Source organism: Ovis canadensis, chromosome 15 (assembly GCF_042477335.2).
Source record: "Ovis canadensis isolate MfBH-ARS-UI-01 breed Bighorn chromosome 15, ARS-UI_OviCan_v2, whole genome shotgun sequence".
NCBI classification, from domain to species: Eukaryota; Metazoa; Chordata; class Mammalia; order Artiodactyla; family Bovidae; genus Ovis; species Ovis canadensis.
In genome coordinates this window covers 44,002,501-44,027,323 of record NC_091259.1, presented here as the reverse complement: position 1 = coordinate 44,027,323, position 24,823 = coordinate 44,002,501, and the positions used below count along the sequence as shown (strand labels likewise).

At 35.9% G+C, this 24,823-nt stretch overlaps 1 protein-coding gene across 50 annotated transcripts in view; it reads right to left on the bottom strand.

Annotated features, from left to right (window-relative positions):
* Positions 1-24,823, bottom strand: part of SOX6 (SRY-box transcription factor 6) — a 715,111-nt gene that overhangs the window by 408,942 nt on the left and 281,346 nt on the right. For all 50 annotated transcript variants that reach the window (XM_069554258.1, XM_069554268.1, XM_069554273.1 and 47 more), the window contains one exon: positions 7,997-8,237. In XM_069554258.1, the coding sequence (XP_069410359.1) occupies positions 7,997-8,233 (237 nt within the window). In that variant the 5' untranslated portion in view covers positions 8,234-8,237. The remainder of the gene's footprint in view (positions 1-7,996; positions 8,238-24,823) is intronic.

The following is a 24,823-nucleotide window of genomic DNA, read 5'->3' as shown; positions in this document are numbered from 1 at the left end:
AAAGATAATCCTTATGAACATGAAGGAATGCTGCAAATTATAAGTGAATGCTGCTGATGATGGAGTTCATTAAGAGATTCATGTTACAGTCAGAGCTCTGCAAACCCTAGTCACTGGATCTTATACAGCCTCAAAGATTAAAATAAAATAAACATAGCATATCCCAACTCCTTGAAAACATTGTATACATACAAGTTTATTATACTGAAAAAATATATATACAGGGGTCTGATTTTCCTTGAACTATAAAAATACAAAAGAAATCCAAAACACAGATGTAGCAAAGTACTTGGTTTTTATGTTTTGGCAGGTGCTCAATATGCAGCCCACATAATCAAACGTTAATGTGCATGCATACCTGATTCCTTCTTGCCCAAGGCGGGAAAAGCCAGCTATTCCAGAGCATGTCAATGTTTCTACTTTTGATAAAGATTTTGAAAATAGCTAAGTAAGAAAACTTTTCCAAAAAGTATACTTAGAAAGATGTATTAATAATCAGCTTGTTTAAATGAGTCACTTTAGGAAAGTTTTTTAATATACTTTAAATTTTTATTTATTTTTTAATTGAAGGATAATTGCTTTATAGTATTAAATACATATTTTTAATAGCAGGAATGATAAACAAGGTGTGCATATATAAAGGTGATCAGTAGAAACAGTGTCAGACTTTATTTTGGGGGGGCACCAAAATCACTGCAGATGGCGATTGCAGCCATGAAATTAAAAGACGCTTGCTCTTTGGAAGGAAAGTTGTGACCAACCTAGATAGCATATTAAAAAGCAGAGACATTACTTTGCCAACAAAGGTCTGTCTAGTCAAGGCTATGGTTTGTCCAGTGGTCATGTATGGATATGAGAGTTGGACTGTGAAGAAAGCTGAGCGCTGAAGAATTGATGCTTTTGAACTGTGGTGTTGGAGAAGACTCTTGAGAGTCCCTTGGACTGCAAGGAGATCCAACCAGTCCATCCTAAAGGAAATCAGTCCTGGGTGTTCATTGGAAGAACTGATGATGAAGCTGAAACTCAATACTTTGGCCACCTCATGCGAAGAGTTGACTCATTGGAAAAGACCCTGATGCTAGGAGGGATTGGGAGCAGGAGGAGAAGGGGATGACAGAGGATGAGATGGCTGGATGGCATCACCAACTCGATGGACGTGAGTTTCAGTGAACTCCAGGAGTTGGTAGATGGACAGGGAGGCCTGGCGTGCTGCAATTCATAGGGTTGCAGAGTCAGACACGACTGAGCGACTGAACTGAACTGAATTGAATGTTAACACATTGATCTAGACAGCATTAGTTGTCTATTTCACTATTCGCACCATGCCATAAAATATAGCTTTATTTTTTGGTCTAAACTGTAAGTAAATTTCTGTCATTATGTTTCTGAGATGCATTTAAAGATGGACAATACTGTGTGCTAATATAGTTTCAGAGTTATAGAAAATGGGAAATCATCCATAGGGCTTCCTCGAAAATGTTTCACAACTCAGGGGCAAGGAGGAACATTTTCACTTACTAACAGAAGTCTGTTTGAATTTTACTTAAAACGAATGGATATCCAAAAATCCCAAAATGAGAGTGGTAATAATTGATGCTTTTGAACTGTGGTGTTGGAGAAGACTCTTGAGAGTCCCTTGGACTGCAAGGAGATCCAACCAGTCCATTCTAAAGGAGATCAGTCCTGGGTGTTCTTTGGAAGGACGGATGCTAAAGGTGAAACTCCAATACTTTGGCCACCTCATGTGAAGAGTTGACTCTTTGGAAAAGACTCTGATCCTGGGGAGGATTAGGGGCAGGAGGAGAAGGGGATGACAGAGGATGAGATGGCTGGATGTTATCACCGACTCAATGGACGTGAGTTTGCGTGAACTCCAGGAGTTGGTGATGGACAGGGAGGCCTGGCGTGCTGCAATTCATAGGGTTGCAGAGTCAGACACGACTGAGCGACTGAACTGAAGTGAACTGAATAACTAAATTTCTCAAGTCTAAACCTTGCTAGTGTATGTATTTTTTCCCCAGTGCTTCACAGACCCAATCAGGTACCAAATAGATGAATATAAGCCTCACACATGGTTTGAACCAGGAGAACTAGTAGGTTTCACTACATTTTCTAAAGCATAGTCTCAATAAAAGTGAGGAAATAAATTTGGAGTGCTGCCTACTACCTTAAGTGACTAAATCGTATCAAAATCATGGCAATTCAAGTTTTTAAAATCTTTTAAAAGTCACAAAATCAGAAACCTTCTAAAAGTTTCTCACAATATAAAGCATGACTGGAAAGGATTAAATCATCACTCAAAGTTCCTAGACTACGTTATCATGTAATGGCAATGGCTCCATTCTAGAAAAGGTACAAAATCCACACCAGAATTTTTATGACTCAAAACGAACTATATAGAATGCTTCAGAGTGGATTAGCAACTTCGCTGAACTGAAAGCAAAAAGACAGAGAGGAGAAATTGTTTGCAAGCAGGGAAGTATTATTCCCAACAGTCATTTATTAAATATCTCAATATGCCTATTACTTTCTTTAAATTGCAACTAAGGATTTATTAACATCTTTTATTTATAGTGGAAAATTACTTTTAAAACTTATCTAGGAGATAAAACTTTCAGGAATTTAAATAGGTCTCTAAAATAAGGGATTCTGATATCTGGACCTGAGGGTCCAGTATGATTATTTCTACCTAATTAGACTAGTAATTAAAAGCCAAATGCATATAATCCCATTTGTCTTAAGATGTATAACATGAGAATGCATGCAAGCGCATGGGTACACATGCATGCAGGAGGTCCCACTTACAATCCTGTCACTTTGGGGATCTTATACGAGACAAGGTTGGTATCTAGACCACATTCCCATAACTACCCCAGAAGTCACCTGTAAACAGCTCTTTGTTAGGCAAAAAGCTTCTGCCCTCACATGGAACACTCTTGGTGCCGGAGCATCGCCTATCTTTCCCCACGCCCTGGTCTCATCAACTTTACTTTGTGTTATAAAATATTATTGACTAAATTTCTACCCAAGTGTATATTACATAAAATATCCTACTCACCCTCTGTGTGAATCTTGTCATCCTCAGACTCTATGGAACTCTTCAAAGAATGACTTCCCTAACTGCCCCCTCCTTCACTCATCATCAAACTCTCACCCGCACTACTGCAACAGCTTTCTTAATAAGTGCCCTTGTTTCTGGTGTCATCTCTTGCAATCCATTCTGTACATAGCAGCTAGTATGATGTTTTCAAAGTACAATAAATCAAATCATGGTAGTGTCCTACTTAAAATCTTCCAGTGGCTTCCTCCTTCACTTAAAGTAAACCGAACACCTCACTGTAGCCTATGATACTCCGTAGTACCTGTCATCTGCCTGCCTCCTAGAGTTGATATCATACCATCCTCTCCCTCACCCATTCCACTCCAGACACTCTGTTGCTTCCTATTGCTCCATGCTGATTTTACCAGGTTCAATTACAATGTATAACAAATACGATCCACTGAAGAGAGTTAAAAATTTCACTTAACTTCATAAAAACTACTCTGGATTTAATTTACTTGAATGTGGAATTGGGCTAAGTGTTTATTAAATTTTACTCTAACCATAGTTACCCTACCCCAGCACTCATATTCTCTGTATATATGTTTGCAAGACTGTCCAGAAACCTAAAATCTGTCTATTGTTTTCCTTTGCTTGGTTGAGAAAACTTGGTCAGTGATATGATCCTTGGGGTATAAGTCATTACAGGTCTGATGTTTCACTTGTTATACATTACTGAATCTATCAAATGAAAAGGGAGCACAAAAGGGAATTTCCAAGTGCAGCTGCTATTTCCCAATTGTTAAAGCCTTTTATTATACCATATAAGTACACAGCTGGGAAATACCATAGAGTGGGAGCTAAAACAAAATATTTTGGCTTCCAGACATTCAGAATATACAAAGGCTCCAGTGGAAAGTAATGATTGATATCAGAAGAGAATGAAAGTTTGAAAATATTTCCAGCAAATATGATTTCTTTTATGTTAATATAACATATTTGTATGCTTAAACTATTTTATGCTACCATAAATCCCACTTAACATAAATTTGGTAAGCAAATTATTAATATCTATTTTCTGACAAAATATTAGATCATAAAACTTTGAGACTAAATCACCAAAGCACTTTTGCACTTGCTAATATACAAACTAAATTTTACTAAGTAAAATGTAAAGAGTGCTCTAAAGAAGTAAAATCTGAACTGTATTATTTCTGCCTCAACTTGTATTTTCCAGTGTAGTTATTTTGATTTGTCCATAAGTATATTTGGCATAAAAGTTAAAAATATATCTTGAACCCACCCCTTCTCTTTATCTGATCTGCCTCTACACTAATCCAAGCCACCATCATCTCTACCTAGATTTCTCAAACAGCTTTCCCGCAGATCTTCATCCTTTCACTCTGTCTCCCTCCCATCTATTCATAATACAGTCAGAAATTCTCTTTTTAAAGTTCTTAAACACTTCAAGGCTTCCTATTCTGCTTAGAATCAAATCTCACTTCCATAAAGTTATCTATTAATATAAGATTTTGTTGGATAACTGGTCCCAAACAATCTTTCCAACCATATCTTTTCTTTTACCTATGCAAGGAAAACAAATCTTCCAGTGGGTCTAATTGTATAATGATGATCCCCTTTGAATCTAAAGTTGGTCTAGAACAGTTGGTCTAGTCCAATTCTCGATTTCTCACCTATTGCTTCAGAGTACTAATTGGGACAAAGAAATCATCTGAAAAAGAAAAATGTCTGCTTCCATAAATTATGGAATTAAGTCTTTGAACTAGTTTTGAGACAACAGAGCAAGAATTTTTTTTTCTTCTTTTTTTTTGTTTTATTTTTTATTTATTTATTTTTTTGAAGGCTCTCTCTCTCTTTTTTTTTTTAAATACCTTCTTCTTCTTTTTTTTAATTTTAAAATCTTTAATTCTTACATGCGTTCCCAAACATGAACCCCCTCCCACCTCCCTCCCCATAACATCTCTCTGGGTCATCCCCATGCACCAGCCCCAAGCATGCTGTATCCTGCGTCAGACATAGACTGGCGATTCGATTCTTACATGATAGTATACATGTTAGAATGCCATTCTCCCAAATCATCCCACCCTCTCCCCCTCCCTCTGAGTCCAAAAGTCCGTTATACACATCTGTGTCTTTTTTGCTGTCTTGCATACAGGGTCGTCATTGCCATCTTTCTAAATTCCATATATATGTGTTAGTATACTGTATTGATGTTTTTCTTTCTGGCTTACTTCACTCTGTATAATCGGCTCCAGTTTCATCCATCTCATCAGAACTGATTCAAATGAATTCTTCTTAACGGCTGAGTAATACTCCATTGTGTATATGTACCACAGCTTTCTTATCCATTCATCTGCTGATGGACATCTAGGTTGTTTCCATGTCCTGGCTATTATAAACAGTGCTGCGATGAACATTGGGGTACATGTGTCAGAAATCTTTCAGCAAACAAAAGCCCAGGTCCAGATGGCTTCACAGCTGAATTCTACCAAAAATTTTGAGAAGAGCTAACACCTATCCTACTCAAACTCTTCCAGAAAATTGCAGAGGAAGGTAAACTTCCAAACTCATTCTATGAGGCCACCATCATCCTAATACCAAAACCTGACAAAGATGTCACAAAAAAAGAAAACTACAGGCCAATATCACTGATGAACATAGATGCCAAAATCCTTAACAAAATTCTAGCAATCAGAATCCAACAACACATTAAAAAGATCATACACCATGACCAAGTGGGCTTTATCCCAGGGATGCAAGGATTCTTCAATATCCGCAAATCAATCAATGTAATTCACCACATTAACAAACTGAAAAATAAAAACCATATGATTATCTCAATAGATGCAGAGAAGGCCTTTGACAAAATTCAACATCCATTTATGATAAAAACTCTCCAGAAAGCAGGAATAGAAGGAACATACCTCAACATAATCAAAGCTATCTATGACAAACCCACAGCAAACATTATCCTCAATGGTGAAAAATTGAAAGCACTTCCCCTAAAGTCAGGAACAAGACAAGGGTGCCCACTTTCACCACTACTATTCAACATAGTTCTGGAAGGTTTGGCCATAGCAATCAGAGCCTAAAAGAAATAAAAGGAATCCAAATTGGAAAAGAAGAAGTAAAACTCTCACTGTTTGCAGATGACATGATCCTCTACATGGAAAACCCTAAAGACTCCACCAGAAAATTACTAGAGCTCATCAATGAATATAGTAAAGTTGCAGGATATAAAATCAACACACAGAAATCCCTTGCATTCCTATACACGAATAATGAGAAAGTAGAAAAAGAAATTAAGGAAACAATTCCATTCACCATTGCAACGAAAAGAATAAAATACTTAGGAATATATCTACCTAAAGAAACAAAAGACCTATATATAGAAAACTATAAAACACTGATGAAAGAAATCAAAGAGGACACTAATAGATGGAGAAATATACCATGTTCATCGATCAGAAGAATCAATATAGTGAAAATGAGTATACTACCCAAAGCAATTTACAAATTCAATGCAATCCCTGTCAAGCTACCAGCCATATTTTTCACAGAACTAGAACAAATAATTTCAAGATTTGTATGGAAATACAAAAAACCTCGAATTGCCAAAGCAATCTTGAGAAATAAGAATGGAACTGGAGGAATCAACTTGCCTGACTTCAGGCTCTACTACAAAGCCACAGTCATCAAAACAGTATGGTACTGGCACAAAGACAGACATATAGATCAATGGAACAAAATAGAAAGCCCAGGGATAAATCCACACACATATGGACACCTTATCTTTGACAAGGTGTCAAAGATATTTTATATTTTATATTTTTATATATTTTATATTTTTTTAAATATAAAAAAAGGCATTTTAAAATATTACTTAATTTTTTATTAAAGGATAAAACTTTTCTTCATTTCCCACTTAAAATATTTTTCATTAATTTAACCAAGAGTTAAGACACGTAAAACAGGGTTTAAAATTCCTAATCTAATAAAATATATTAAGATTTCACTCAGTTCTAAATGTTAAAAAAGTTGAATACTTTTGCTTTAAACTAGATAAGTAATGTCACTTATTATGGTGCCTGTTTTAATGGTTACAGGTAGAACTTAACATGAGAAAGTAGGCTAATACATTGCATGTATTTGATGCTGTTCTACCTTTAGGGCAAAATCCTGCAATTTGACTGAATGATACTTAGGAGCTTTGCACGTCCTTTTGAAATTAATATGTAGGCACATAAGTGAGAAAAGCTTTATTATTAATCAAGAATGACTGTTAAAATTGATAAATACTTGCATTTCCTTACTGAAGATGTATTCACTCTATGACCTCATTCACATAGGTATGTTTGCTTATTATAATTTTTCCATATTAATACACGACCACATTTTATTGGATCATACCTATTTTGTGTTATTATTAAGTTCACTATCTTAAACACAGAGAATCAAAGGATAAGATAACCAAATTTTCCTCAAAATTAAACTAAATCCCTTTTGGCAAGTTGACCTAATAATGGACAAAATCTAAACCACAAACCATTTTCCAATTTCCCCACTAACTAGTAGTATATTAATAATAGACATGGTGGCTATTTTCATGTGCTATGCTGTGCTTAATCACTCAGTCATGTCCAACTCTTTGTGACCCCATGGACTGTAGCCCACCAGGCTTCTCTTTCCACGGGGTTCTCCAGGCAAGAATACTGGAGTGGGTTGCCATGCTCTCATCCAGGGGATCTTCCCAATCTAGGGATTGAACCCAGGTCTCCCACACTGCAGGTGGATTCTTTACCATCTGAGCCACCAAGGCCTGAACACAAATAACTCTAATGCTACAAATTTTGAGCTTTCTCTAAAACACATATTTGTAATGAGCCCATAATAACAGACACGTTTAGGGACAGTGGCCAGATTTTAAAAGCTCACCATTCTTTGCTGAGACGACAGAACACTGTCCCAGTCAGCATCCTGTTGAATGGTATTGACAAGTGTTGGTAGCTCCTCAGAGTGAGGTTTGTTGTGCATTATGGGGTGCAGAGGCAGATGGGAGGCCACATGTTGATCACTGCCCTCTTCCTTTTCCCTTGAGGTCAAATCTTGGGTCATTGCTTCCTCTCCATCAGCTGTACAGGCAAATGGAGAGGTGGCTTGCTTGGAAGACATTCTTCTACAAAACAAGGAAACAGCATGGATTTTTAAAAGGACTGTCAATGACAAAAGAATAAACCATCACTTATATTTGACTAATTCAGAAGAAAAGGAAACTTCTCTAACTTCAGAAATACTTATGATCTAATCTAAATCACTGAAAAAGAATTCTTAGTTTATCTGTTTCACTTTCCTCTTTGCTTTTAACTCAACAAACTTCCCAGTAATTGCTGTACATTTTATTCTTTACCAATCCACAAATGAAAGTATTATGGAATGAGTTTTCATAATGTATAGTATATGTATGTGTGCATTTTCCTCTCAGTTCTCCCAACTAGATTATTAAGAGTAATTCAGTTGATGGCTAGCAACAACAACAACAACAACAACAACAAAATGAATAGAAAAAAATGGAAAAAAAAAGAAAAAATAAACAGCAGATGAACCAGTTGGGAGAATGAATTTACAAGCATCCAAATTTCTCTTATGCGTTACATAGAAACAAAGGAAGTCTATGTAAGAAAATATAATCAGGAGAGAAAGTAATCTATGATGAAAATCCTAAACAAACTTGGTCCAGACATCTTTAGTTTACACCTTATGTTAATGAGTACTAGGCCTAACACTGACTAGTGCCAACCTGATCTTTTTGTAAAGACCTTCAAGGTGTCTCAACTGCTATAACTAAACTTTTAAGTGACATATTGATTGAGTGGATGATTGTGCTAGATTATTCTTAAGGCAATTTTGTGACATTTTAATTGAGTACATGAAACAACTATGCCTCTGTTTTATATTAGAAAGTATATATAAGATTCAAAGCATCTACTATGAACATAGTAAAATGCCTGAGTGCTTGCATGCCAAGTCATTTCAGTCATGTCTGGCTCTGCAACCCCACAGATTGTAGCCCACCAGGCTCCTCTGGCCATGGGATTCTCCAGGCAAGAATACTGGAGTGGACTGTCATGCCCTCCTCCAGGAGATCTTCCCAACTCAGAGATCAAACCCTTGTCTCACGTATCTCCTGCATTGGCAGGCGGTGTTCTTTGCCACTAACATCATCTGGGAAACCCAGTAAAGTGCTTACTATGCATAATATTTTCAAAACCCCAAAAACAATTACTGAACATTCTCTATGTATCTACAAGTAAACATCAACTACAATCAACACAAGGTCTTCTTTCTGTACTTTCATATACAATCAGAAAATCATGATTATTAAACAGAATTTCAAACCTTTTAAAATATTTCTTTATCAAGATGATTTTCTTAGCTATTGTACTAGAAATAAAGTCACTAAAAGTTTATAACTTAAAAGAAGAGGCAACTGAATATTTTTCTAAAACTTTACAATGCTTTTGTTTTATAGCTTATTTAGCTCTAAAATTGCTGTGTAACGAAAGGAATAAAATCTCCACCTTAATTGCTCTTTAACATTAATTGATTTCATACCATTTTTTAAAAAATGCACAAATCAGTTAACATAGGAAACCACATGAGCATTTTTCAAATTAGCAAATCATTAACTTGCTAGTACTGTTTCTACAGACAAATAAATACTGATTAAAGGGTCTAGAAATCTGAGATTAACAGTTAAATTTACAAATCTGTCACATGCTTTCATGAATATTGCAGTGAAGGAAATATCAAGTGCAAAGAAAAATAATTAAGTTAATTCCAATTTAAACAGTAGTTTTTATGTAGCAGCCCATGTTTCACATAGGATTTAACAGCTAATGCTAAATTTCTCACAATTAATGAGGGGGCTCAGATTTAGTATCCTACAGTGAAAAAAATTAATATAAGATCAGCTAATCTAATTATGCACAGTTCTAAATAAAAGTATTACAGGCTTTTGAAGTGCTTTGAAACATATTAAAATGCTGATACCTACTTTATTAATCATTGTATAAATGGTAAAAAAATAATCTATTAGACTTGATACTAGAAAATAATATGGAGAAAAGAAAGTACAGAAGTATATCTATGTTTCCTTTGAGGAGAAAAAGGTGAAATGTTCTAAAGAGTACTATATCAAAGAATTGGTTAAGACTATCCTTGACTAATTTCTTTCAATACTGACAAGTGGAGAAATGTATATAAACTTACAGAAAATGATACCACAGGATGCTTCTTAGCATACCAGAATCATCTAGAACTTATTTCACTAGCCTCATAATCACTATAGTAAAACCAGGCAAATTATAACTGTTCTGCAAGTTTATCAAGAGCTTGCCATTAACAAGAGTGTTTTCATAGTTCAGATAATAACAGTACCAATAATGTAATCATTCACATTAAAGACAAAAGAATGAATTTACTGCTGCTTTTTAAAACAGCTAAATACAATTGAAAGTCAGAATCCAAAACTCAGAGTGACTTTAGTTCCCCAACAAACATCCTCTTATTATAAAGTGACTTGGCTCCTTCCAATAGCAATATCTGTGATTGTTGGTTTAGTATAAATTAATCACAACACAAAACCCAAAATGAAAAGTCTCTTAAGAATAATTTCAACTATAAACTGCACCAGTGAACAATAGTGCACAATCCCAATTAAACACAACCATGCAGCTGTAAAAATAGATGAAATCTGTCCAAAGCCATGGGTTGAGTTTAAAGGCTGGTTTGTTAGAGTGTTTTCTTAAGGAAGGCTGGGCCCTCAGTCTTAATCAGCCAATAAATTATTTCCTGCAATTACATTAAATAGAAAATTATCTTCAAATGGGGAGTGTTAATTGAAAATCAAAATTCAGAGGGAAGTTTAGAAATTACACGCTGAATACAATTAGTGAGGAAAGGCTTCACCTCTACTTCATCAACAGTCTTCTGGTGATTCCTCCAGTGACCATTCAGGAAAGCTATCAATTTATAACATCACACAATCTGTGTTTTATTTGCACCTACAAATACAAATGTGTATCAGGGTTGCAAATAAAATATAGGCTGCCAACAAAGAGCTATATTAAATCTGACTGTTCATCCTCAGTTCCCAACTTCATTAAGGGACAAAGAAGAGAAATGGATAGACCATAATAGTTAACAACCAAGGAAGGCTTACTCAACGTCAAAATCCTTCCCTTTAGGAAAGAAATTAACAGTTTTTGTTCTAAGAATACTTTCCATATCACATTTTATTTAATTTCTTGTGTTTCTATAGTTCTCAATATGTTGTTAGCAGAGAAAAAAGGTGACTTGTTCTTTTAGCTAGGTATTGCCTCATTGTAGACATTTCCTTTTGATAAAATTGTTGGGCTTATTTCAGGTTTGTCTTTTACTGATAGTTTTGTTAAAGATTTTTGTTTTAGATGGTGATTTTGTTGCATTTTTAAAAGGAAAATGTGCACAAATTCTTTTTAAATGAAGTTTATTAAATGTCTTGCTGCTCCTGCTAAGTCTCTTCAGTCGTGTCTGACTCTGTGAGACCCCATAGACGGCAGCCCACCAGGCTCCCCCGTCCCTGGGATTCTCCAGGCAAGAACACTGGAGTGGGTTGCCATTTCCTTCTCCAATGCATGAAAGTGAAAAGTGAAAGTGAAGTCGCTCAGTTGTGTCTGACTCTTAGCAACCCCATGGACTGCAGCCCACCAGGCTCCTCTGTCCATGGGATTTTCCAGGCAAGAGTGCTGGAGTGGGGTGCCATTGCCTTCTCCGATTAAATGTCTTAGATTTACTTAAATTAAATGTCTCAGATTCAATTTACTGATTACTTTTGCACAAGTATTTTGTTATAGAATCCTTCAGTTTTCCGATTACTTTCTCATTTATCTCAGTTCTTTACTTTAGCTTTCCCTTTCACTAGACCAACTAAACTGTATTGAGGAAGCTGCAGAGATACTTTACTTTTGGTAATGCCTTCACTATAATCTTTGCACATGGCTACTCTTCTTTAGAAACTCATAGATCAAATATACACTTGCTTTAATGTTTTAAAATATCACATGGGATGCTGATTTTTATTTTTAATCCTCATATCAGTAATTTTCCATTACAAAAACTTCCACCCCCATAGTGTATTAGAATAGTATCTTACTTTAGCTGCTGCCCAGATGGAACTAATGGGCTTCCCTTGTGGCTCAGCTGGTAAAGAATCCGCCTGCAATGCGGGAGATCTGGGTTTGATCCCTGGGTCAGGAAGATCCCCTGGAGAAGGCAAAGGCTACCCACTCCAGTATTCTGGCCTGGAGAATTGTATGAACTGTATAGCCCATGGGGTCACAAAGAGTCAGACACGACTGAGTGGCTTTCACTTTCACTTTCATATACAACTAATAAGCAAAAGAATTCAAATCTTTGTGAAAATGGTCAATTTCTATGTGACTTAACTTTGTTTTATTTTTGCACTATTATAACTTAAAAATCATTCAAATGAATTGTTTTTTTAATTTGTATTAAAAAAAAAAAACTCCCTAGCTATATACCCCCTGAAAACAGGGGTTTATAATGGAAGTGCTGACACAACCCTAACTAAAGCAGCACAAATGTTGCCGCTATAATACACAAAATCAAGTTCTATTATTCTAAACTATCCTCGCTCATGGGATTTTTCTTTACTGTGCTCCCAGCCAAACTGCTGAAGCATGAAAAATTTAAATGCAATCAAATGCGCCCAATTCTACTTTACTAGAACAAGTGTCTACAGTGGTACAATCTTAAAAGGAGATGCAACAGATTTGTTTGGTGTTTTTTTTAACTGTTTATTTATAATACAGTGCATTGGAGATAAAATAAAAGAGGAAATTACACTCACATGGTACCAGTGTATTGACTACACAGAGTACATTATAATCAGAGAGAAAAACTACATTGTCAACTTATCACATTGGTTAAACAAGATGGTTTTCTGGGGCATAGCTATTATCAAGTAAAATCTCCAAAGAGAATTACATATCTTTGGGACACATAAAACTAAATTCCCATCATGTGTTCCCCGAGTTTGAAATGTCTCTGCCCAGCAGATCAAGTGAATTCCCAGGATGCCAGCCACTGGGAAGAACTTCAGGGCTTAGACTTCTGAAAATGAGATGGTAGGAGATAAAGGCCCCAGTAATTGATAAAGTTTTCTAGGAAGCCAGTAAGAGTGCTTCTAGGAAGATTATTATTTTATTCCAAAACTCCAGGATAAAATCTGAATGCTTAGACCATTATCAACCTACTCAGACAGTAAATTTATTTTATATTCTTTAACAAGAAATCAAGATTAGCTGGTCCAAGACTGGGTAAAATGGTGAGGACTGGATATCTACACATTAAGTATTCTATCTCAGACAAACCTTGCTCTCTAGAACTTTAAATCTTTCTTATTTGGTAGTGCTATTTTTTAAAGTCATTTTTATGTCTAAAAGTTAGGAATTTTTAAAACAACTTTCTCATAAGGCACAGTCACTTGAAATTGCTTTTTTCTCCCTTTTACCATTGCTTGGAAAAAATTCACTTCAATACTATCATTTGGGACTAACATAATTATCCAAAGAAACCACTGAATTTATTAGAACAATATTTTAACCTGTTTTTTTTTAATGTTTTCATTACTTCTAAGGTTATTATCAAATGGCATTCATTTCTTAGGTGTGCTACATTTACTCAAAAGAAGCCCTGTTTTTAACATAAAGCAACATTTTAATAGTTGGTTTATTTAAAGAAAAAATTAAAAATTCAGGCCAACATTCACATTTATTTTTGCAACTCAGCCCCAGGCTACCAAGGTAGACTTATTTCAGTCACATACTTCACTGTTAATTTAATGCTGCAATTGATTTGATACTGAGAAATAAACAACTAATTTTCCAAAAATATAACACAGTGCCTCTCATTTTAAGGAGCATGAGTAACAGATATGTTCAGTTGCCAAAATGCACAATACCCAGAAACCCCTACAAAGGATGCCAGTCCACCCAGCCTAAGGCAAAGAGTGATTTAAAAACCCTCTTTCTGAACCTCTAATTTCCACCCGTAAGTATTGGGACAGGCCGAGGGAGGGCTCCTTTTCAGACATTAAAATTAAGACAAACCTTTTTAAACTTTTCTCCACCCACCCGCAATTCACTCATGTAGAGCCTGAGGGTTGTTTTTGATTCTCTGCATTGTTTTATCCAGCACTAGCACCTGTCCCTCACTCTACCTCCAAACTTCCCTATGCTTCTGCCAGCTTTTTCTCCCTCTTCTATCTCCTTAAAAGCAAATCAGAAAATTCCATGAAAAAGGTTACTGCTTTCAGAACTACCCTGGAGAGTTATAAACCTATCTTTTAAAGTTTGTAGTGGCTCTTTCAGAATATATATGGTAACGTATACAGACAATATCTGCTAGAAGAAAACTCACTAATTTGAGTTAGCTGTCAAATCAGTAGTGATGAGGCAAATGAAAAAGGCTTGAAGCCCTTGAAGTATGTCTAAGAAAGGGCTTAAATTAATGGAGCTTGACTTATCTAAGGCTTCTAATTTTTCACACCAAAGCTCCAAAATTGTCTTCAAAGGCCTTCTGAGGTTCTTACAAAACAGGGACTACCTGGAACAGATTCTTCTCAAGTCATCAAAGTTTGTGTTTCTAGAGTTTATATTTAGCTGACAATATTGCTGTCACTTTATATAGCTTAAGACTGTTCTTTGGACTACAGCTCATATGTCTTGGAATGCTTTGACTCATGAATTGTTTCTCCTGATAATGTTACATCACGTAACCACCTCTGTCTAATTGGTTAGTATCTGCTGGAAGAGGCAGGCAACCAGCCTAATGACTGGCCTGCCTGACGGATTGCCTATGGAAAACCTATAATTATTACATGTGTCTCTGAGTATCCAGTTTCTTCCTGGGATCAAAACAACTTGCCTTCATGTAACCTCTATACTTTTTGCTTGATAGAAATAATATTGAATTTTTCTCAAAGCTAATCCACCAATTACTTGTTGAGATCTTTGCTTTGGAAAGCCAGGCCTAGAATACATTAATAAAATCAGTCACCTAACAATAAGAGAAAAACCAAACAATGGCTACTATAAATATACTTACTAAGAGGATTTTAATCACACACAATGATTTTATCCCTCAAGTGAAAGACTTCTATTTGGCTTGAGTGAAAGAAAGCTGTCTAAAATAATAGTAAAATGAACTTATTTATATACATTCACTTTGAATCTCCTCTTCACATGAAATGAGAACCATAGTTTTTAAAGTAAATACCAAATATGTCTTTGTCAGCTTGAAACAAATCTGCAAGTATGAAAGCCCAATTATAGGATATCTTATCCAATTATCAATAAAATTATAAACCAGAACAATAACTTCTCAGAGAGAAAGGGTAGGTAGGAAGCTGTCACCTCTATTTTCACTTTTCAGTATTGCCAGAAAAAAGAGAAAAATGAACACTGATACTATGTAGTTTCAAAAAGTGAAGGCTCACAAATGGTATCAGTGAGCAAAATTATGTAAGAAAGCTAATCTCTGAGGTTCTCCTTTAGCTAAATAAAGCAAGCCAGCAATTTCTCTATTTCATGTAATGAAATAAGGTATAAACTTCAGGTTCCTATCAAATAAGAGGAGAAAGACTAGGAAGAAGAGGAAGCCTGAGGGGAACAGGCGAGGGTGGGGAAGGAGAGGAGAAGGGGGAGGGGCAAGGAGAAAGGGGAGGAGAGAAACAACAGTGGCTTTGCAGTTCATTTTCAGTTTGTCTACTTAATGAAAACCTCATTGTACAACACTGAAAACCATTTCCAGCAGGCAAAGTATTTCTGATTCAGCAGAGGTTACACAAGCATCAAAGCAGTTAAATATAGGTGCCAAGCCACATTGCCAGGAGCTCTTAGTACTGTGAGTTAGTGTTACCTGACAGCTTAGTGAATATAAAATTACTTGTTTCTCCAATTGAAGACAATCAAATTGTCACCTTCCATTGTAATAATGCACAACTAGTGATCAGCAAAGTGCAAACATAATTACCATGAAGAAAACAAAAAATCAAATCTAAATCTCTCTACAGAGTAAACACATCTATCTGGCTTCCCCCAAAAAGGAGTGCATTTTAATGCTGAATGCTGTGATGCAATCTGTTATTTAAGAACAAGATTTATTAGTCTTACAGTAAATTAAAATGGAAAACAATAAGAAAGACCAATTAATAAAAAATGAATACAAATACTGACAAGAGCACTGCAACTTTCCAGAGCATAAGGCCTTACAAACTGTTATCAGTGCCATCTCTGCTGATAATGTTAAGTTTATATTAGCAGTAGGACCATTATAAAAACTACCCTTTCAGATATTTCTCTCTAGCCTAGAAAGCTTTCAGCAGGTTGAAAAAGACAGGTATTATTCAAACTTCAAAAGCTTTTGTCTTATTTTTTCCTAAAAATGAAAGTGTTATGCCTTATTATTGTCTTCTAAAGTGATTTGTATTTCCGAGGTCAAAATTTCACCTCACAAAACTGACTTAGTATCTATCTCTATCCAAGTTTACAAAAATAACCAAACACTGAGTACATGTCCACAATTTTTATTTATGCTGAGACACTCAGCATCTGGAATTCTTATCCAAATTTGGTGGCCAGATTGGCCCACTATGAAAGTGATTTCAGTAACCCAAAGCTGGGTTAGCGTTAAAGCCCTGAAAATTTGACATGTTTTTCCCCCATGCTGAAAATTCCTAAGTAATCTATATAAATATAGATGTTGCTCCAGCCAAACTGCTTTTTTAAAAGGTATTGCTAAAGTGATTTTATATCTAACTCAAAGTTTAAAGCACTCAGATTTACATTATTCTTTCCAATATGACAAAAACTATCTTTCCATTTCAAAACACTCCTAACATAGGAGTTTTCTTCCTCATCAATAATGTCCTTCTTTGAATTAAAACGTGTTCATCATTGCTAATTATTAGAAAAAAATGTGTACAAAACTACAATGAGGTATCACCTCACACTGGTCAGAATGGTCATCATCAAAAAGTCTACAAATAATAAATCCTGGAGAAGGTGTGGAGAAAAGGTGGGAATGTAAATTGATGCAGCCAGTATAGAGAACAGTATAGAGGTTCCTTAAAAAACTAAAACTAGAGCTTACCATATGATCCAGAAATCCCATTCCTGAACCAGAAAAGACAAAAACTTTAATTCAAAAAGATACATGCACCTCAATGTTCATTGCAGCACTGTATATAATAGTCAAGACATGAATGCAACCTAAATGTCCATCAACAGAGGAATGGATAAGTAAGATGTGGTACATACATACAATGGGATATTACTCCGCCATAAAAAAATGAAATAATGCCATTTGCAGCAACATACATTACACCTAGAGATAATCAGACTAAGTGAAGTAAGTCAGCAGAGAAAGGCAAATATCATATGATATCACTTATATGTCAAATCTTAAAACACAACACAAATGAACTTATTTACAAAACAGAAATAGATTCACAGACATAGAAAACAAACTTACAGCTGCCAAAGGGGAAACAGGGAAGGGATAAATTAGGAGATTGGGATTAGTATACACATAGTACTATACATAAACTAGATAAACAAGGACCTACTGTATAGCACAGAGAATTATATTCAATATCTTGTAATAACCAATAAGGGAAAATAAACCAAAAAGAATACACACATACATATATACATATATACTTTGCAGTATACCTGAAACTAGAACAACATTGTAAATCAATTCTATACTTTAATAAAAAAGAATGTCCTCCTTTTTATCAGAAAAATATATTTTATATATAATATCTGATATTTCCAGTCTTGCTTTTGCTGACTGTATAGAGCTTCAGCCTTTCAGAAAACTAATATCATGACATCTTGGTCCCATCACTTCATAGCAAATAGATGGGAAAATGGTGGAAACAGTGACAGACTTTATTTTGGAGGGCTCCAAAATCACTGCAGATGGTGACTGCAGCCATAAAGTTAAAAGACTCCTTGGAAGAAAAGTTACAACCAACCTAGACAGCATATCAAAAAGCAGAAACATTACTTTGCCAACAAAGTTCCATCTAGTCAAGGCTATGGTTTTTCCAGTGGTCATGTATGGATGTGGGAGGTGGACTGTGATGAAAGCTGAGTGCCGAAGAATTGATGCTTTTGAACTGTGGTGTTGGAGAAGACTCTTGAGAGTCCCTTGGACTGCAAGGAGATCCAACCAGTCCATCCTAAAGGAAATCAGTCCTGAATATTCATTGAAAGGACTGATGTTGTAGCTGAAACTCCAATACTTTGGCCTCCTGATGCGAAGAACTGACTCATTCGAAAAGACCCTGATGCTGGGAAACACTGAAGGTAGGAGGAGAAGGGAATGACAGAGGATGAGATGGTTGGATGGCATCACTGACTCAATGGACATGAGTCTGAGTAAACTCCGGGAGTTGTTCATGGACAGGGAGGCCTGGTGTGCTGCAGTCCACGGGGTCACAAAGAATCGGACAAGACTGAGCGACTGAACTGAACTGAATTGAACTGATATTCCTTTTTTACCTGATACTTCTGTTCTAAATAATCTCAGGTATAATCCTCTAAATCAAAAATGGATCAGGTAAAAGAGAAGGGGAAGCACAGCAAAGAGTGAAAGTGTAATGAATTAGCAACTGTCAACAACATATGATTCCCTGAGCTTGAATCTCAGCATTTAAATTCAGATATTTACAGATCATTTCATAGAAGGATACTTTCATTCTTTATAAACCTGAAATGGCCACCATTCCTCTGTTTTATTAGTAAACAGTGGAGAAGGGTGAGATGAAGGTACTGGGTTGACTTCATGGCAAAATTAAAAGCAGAATATAGATAGAAGAAATAGGAGAAAGGGAAAGTCTAAAGTCCAGTTACAAGTTTTATTATAATTAGAAATAAATTTCATATCATTAAGAGAAATCTGAATGTGAGAAGTAAGATTGTTCTAAAAGCAAAGATCTTTTTCCTTCATCTTGCCAAAAAGCTCTTTTTTCAAAGGGTCTTACTTATAACCTTGACACAATAAAAACCTCTCTGCAAAGAGGGTGGCAGGAGGTGGGAGGGGGTCATGTGGTTCAATCAGTATTTTTCAACATCAGTGATGAGTAATATATTCCTAAAATTATGATCCTACAGAATATTCCTCACAATATAATAATAATAAAAAGTGTCCACAAAAAGAAGACAAATCTGATGTCAGAGAATGTCTTTTAGACCCATGGAAACAAATGCTTATATAAATGTTACCAAAAGCTTAAGATAAGTGGAGGAAAACAGAAAACATTAAAAGATTTCATTTTTTTAAGTTTATTCTATATATTCCATGAGCATAGGGATTATGACTACCTTGTTTATTAACGGATCCCCAGTGCTCAATATATTGCACAACACATTGCAGATAAACGGTAATATTGGGGAGGAAAGAGTGAGGGGAAATTAAGGATGGAGAGTTGAGAAAATAGTGTTTTTTTTTTTAATTAAGGTATCTCTATAATCACAGAAAATGCCACTCACATGTTAATGCTGCCAACCCATATATTATTCTTTCTCTATATCCTTTTTATTAAACATCTCATTCCTTGATATCTAAATTATTACTTTTATGTCTATATTCCCAATAATGAATTCTCTCATCTCCCTGAAATACAACAATCCTCAAATGACTGCTAGAAAAGTATATCAAGATTATGCCAAGATGTACTTGCTATGTCATATTCAACAAAACTTAAAATTAGATTCATAGGGGATTTCCCTGGTGATCAACAGTAAAGAATCTGCCTGCCAAATGCAGGGACATGGGTTCGACCCCAGGTTCAGGAAAATTCCACATGCTGCAAGGCAACTAAGCCCGTGTACTACAGCTACTGAAGCCTGCTCACCCTAGAGTCTGTGCTCTGCAACAAGAGAAGCCACCAACCACAATGAGAAGCTTGTGCATCACAGCTAGAGAGTAGCCCGCCTCGGTCTGACACAGAGAATATTCATGTGTAGCAACAATGACCCAGTACAGTAAAAATAACAAATAAATAATTTTTTTTCAAATAAATAATTTTTAAAAAATTAGATTCATTCTTTTTCCTCAACACCACCCCCCCCCCCATTCATTCACACCCAGGGAAGCATCGTGCTCAGAATCATCCAAGTTCAAAACATGAACACCAAATCTATCTCCTCTTTTCTATCCTTGCTCGTCATTGCCAGCCTGTCATTAAGTTCCATCAACTCTTCTTAATAATGTTTTTCACGCTCATACCTTCTTACCATACTCGTGATCACCTTTGTACAGGGCCTTATTACACTTCATACCTTGACTCTTACAACAGACTGTAAACTGATATCCTTAATTTCAGGATCTCCACCTCCAAATCAGTCTTACTGCCACCCCCAGTATTAAGCCATTCTCTTGATCAAGAAAAATCAGTGGCTCTCCTCTGATGACAGAAAAAGTCCAAACTCCTGACTCTGGCATTCAAGGCCCTCCATCCAGATCCAATCATTCTTTCTAAGCTTATCTTCTAGTAGTCTACACTTTAACCTTCTACTCTTGTAGACTGATACACTCAGACTTCACTTAATTGCTACCTCCCAGCCTTTGCTTTGCCTGTCTTTCCCTATTTCCTTAGCCTTCCTTTCTTATCACTAGGAAACTAACTGAGCCTATTCCAGATAACTAGATCCACCCATCTTCTAATCACTTCTAATAAATACCCTGAAATTTTATTTTTTATAACCCATTCAACACAATACAATCTTAAACAATCTTTTTAAAATATATACTATAATTATATTTTTATGCATTAGTTGCTCAGTCATGTCCAATTCTTTGCAATCCATGGACTACAGCTCACCAGGCTCCTCTATCCATGGAATTCTCCAGGCATGAATATTGGAGTGGGTAGCCCTTCCCTTCTCCAGGAGACCTTTCTGACCCAGGGATTAAACCCAGGTCTTCTGCATTATAGGTAGATTGTTTACCACCTGAGCCAGTAATCCAAATCAGATTACAAATTTTTCCAAGGAAAGAACAAAATACTAGACTTCTCTGTATTCCCACAGCAGCTAGTACACATTTTACACAAAGAAAACACTCTATAAATATTTGCCTAATTATATAAATTTTATTAAATGAACTGGTGGAAATAAATTTAGGGTTTTCATTTAGCTGGAGGATTTAAAGTAAAACTTCCAGATCTCTGCATATAACTTGACTCTTCAGGGCTCTCCTCTTCCCTCACCCCCTGGTCAATTAAATTCATTTTATACTTCAAAAGTTCTACATATTCTGTGGGAAAACAAATCATCAATCTATTGTTAAAAACATTCAAAAAGATGGATAGATGGACAGACAGATGAACAGCTATGGATGGATGGATAGATGTTGAAGAGATGATTGAAGAGATACATAAATAGTATTTGCTAGATGTTTAGAAAGTATCAGTTCCTTTTGCTGAGCACTGTTGCATATCTTATCTCAGCCCTCAAAACAATTACAATTAGGTAACACACATAAATTATCCCTGTTCTACAGAAAAGGAAACCAAGGCATGAAAATGTTTATTTAAAAAATATTAAAACTTGCCTAAGGTCACACCTAGTAAATACAGAAGGCAGAATTTAAACTCAAGTGATCTAAATCCAGGGAATATGCTACTAGAATTAAAGGTAACTGATAATAAATCTAACTTAAATGAATTAACTATTTTCAATTATCTGAGTTTTTACTAGTTCATATACTTCTTATAGAACTTTATTTTTAATATTCAAATTAGATATTCTAGATATTCATTTAATCCAAGCATAGTCACAGAATTTTCTTTCTTTCCTTTTCCCCTTTTTCCTTCCTTTCTACTTCTAGGATTCAAGGTACTCAGTTACTGACTGAGAACTGTAAAAGGAGAGAGGGGAGCAGAAAGGAGAGCAGGTAACATTCTAACCAATCCAATTGACTCTTTGACAATGAAATTGCTGACAGAAGTAGTCACAGCTATTGGAATACAAATCTTAAAGATTCACTGTCATTTTCATACAGTAAATCTTATAATAAATATTTGTTGGTTATTAATGATCTATGCTTCCCCTAAAAGATCATGGTCCTGACAACTGTGGTGTTGAAGAAGACTCTTAAGAGTCCTTTGGACTGCAACGAGATCAAACCAGTCAATCCTAAAGGAAATCAATCCAGAATATTCACTGGAAGGACAGATGCTGAAGCTGAAGCTCCAATATTTTGGCCACCTGATGTGAAGAGCTGACTCATTAGAAAAGACTCTGATGCTGGGAAAGATTGAAGGCAGGAGGAGAAGGAGATGACACAGGATGAGATGGTTGGATGGCATCACCGACTCAATGGACGTGAGTTTGAGCAAGCTCCAGGAGATGGTGAAAGACAGGGAAGCCAGACGTGCTACAGTCCATGGGTTCACAAAGAGTCGGACACAACTGAGTGACTGAACAACAAAATGCTTGCCCTGGCATGCTTTTTCTGATTAACCTAGATGAACAGCATTTAACTATATTCTAATAGAGACAATTGTGAGATAAAATAAGGATGTCAATTCCCATTCATTTCAAAGGTCCAGATAAGTATGAGACCCAATTTCTACCTTACAGCTCTTACCAGAAAAGCCATACCAGAAGCATCGTATACAACTGGAACTGTTTCACTGCAAAAGTGGGTGTTAAGGAGAGCCTCGAGGGAAAATTAGAAGTACTTAGGTGGTATACATTTTAATACATCACCCATCTAGAATTCATTGTAGGAATGCAGAGTTAATTTAGATATTCTCTTATAATCTGACAACCATATAGCATTACATACACCCTAACTTCTGGCAGCGCAGGCCAGAAGAATTTCATACACAAGGGCATTCATTTTTATAAATTATAACTGTGAAAGCTGAAGAAAGGTTTTCAGTGCTGACCCAAATTTCCACATTTTTAATATACACCTATAAGTCTGGTTTCACACAGAAAGTACTGCTATCTTGTATTTTTACTACCTCCGCCACCCATCCCTACTCCTTATAGCTATTTACTTCAAGTTTCACACTTGCACTTGCTGGTAACATATTATCATAAACCATTCCAGTAGAGTATTAGAATCCAATGTTTCCATGGATCACTGCACAGAATTATTTGCATTATTATTATAGAAGACAACTATGACTACTGACTGTCTTGCACACTAAGGGGTTCTTTACCAAGTACCTATATGCACACCTATCAAGCCACTGAAGTTCTAGTTTTCCCAAGCTTTGCTATGAGAAAAAAACTACACTATTTATCCAGTTTTGTTTCTTCTTCTCGTATAAGCACCACCTCACAATCTCCCAAAATAGAAACATTTTAATACGCCTTGTCTATTAGTTTTTTTTAATTTCTTCAAAAGTAAATCTTTTATTTGCATCCATCCAGTGCCTAGACCTAGAAAACTACTACCAGTCTTAACATAATATACTGCCAGAAGGAAAAACATGGATTCATAAAAAGATTTAGAGTAGGGATTTAAATCCCGGACCTCTCATTTACTAGATCTGTGAACCTGACAAGTTACTTAACTCTCTGAGGCTCCTTGTCCCCATCTGTAAAATTAGAAACAACACATCTTCCTGAAGATTAAATTAATGTATGTGCTGGTACCACTTAGTATTTGGTGGGTATTAAATGAACAGTAACTTCCTTTAAATAAAAGTGCACAGAAAAGGAGTTTGACTCAAACAAAATTTTGAAAGGACAAGATTCTGAATTTTTACAAATCACAATAAATAAACGTTCCATGGAATCATTTTCCAGTGCCAATATACCCATGACCCAGACCAAACTAAACTAGAGACTAGGACCATGCCAACAGGGTGAAATACAGGAAATACTATTTCCCCAAAGAGGTAGACATGAGAGGGAATCGCTCACATAGCAGAAACCAGAGCATACCATATCTGCTGCTGAGAACTGTACTTGTGAGGATAATGGAGTATCCTGGACTCTGGGTACCCATTCAGACTACCTACTATTAGCCTTTTTCCTTGATTTTCAAACAAATCAGTCCTAAACTTTCAAGACTGTACCCACTGTCTCAGAATTAACTTTTAAAGAGAAGCAGCATTTCAATATACTTTAATTTGAGAGTAAATGAAGTCTAAAAATGCACCAAAACCTTTCAACGCTTGATTATTTGCTTTTCTATTTGAGAAACAGATGGGTCAGTAATCCCTGGCCCCAAACTTTAAATGCTTTAAAGTGTTTCTTATTTCACACCATTTTTTATTTCTAAAAATCAAGTTCCTACTAGTGTGCTACCCCAGCACATCCTCACAAGCTGAGAAAACAGTTTACCTCTCGTCTCATCACAATTTACTTTAGAAAGTCAGCTTCAGGAGTTATAGATATGCTAGCCTGACTGCTCGGTATTTTAGTAAATTCATTATCACAGAATAAGTATTCTTAACTCTACCACAGCTCAAAAAGATGACCAACACTTTTCTACTCCATGCGTAGCCTAAAAGCACTGTTAGCACTATTTGAAGCTGAAAGTGCCAACATCAAGATAAACCTGCCTAAGGACCAAACTCACAGACAGTTAGGTTTCTAGGACACCTGGATAAAGAAAGAAACAAATGAATGCTTTGAACTATGCCAGGCATGATGGAGAACAAAT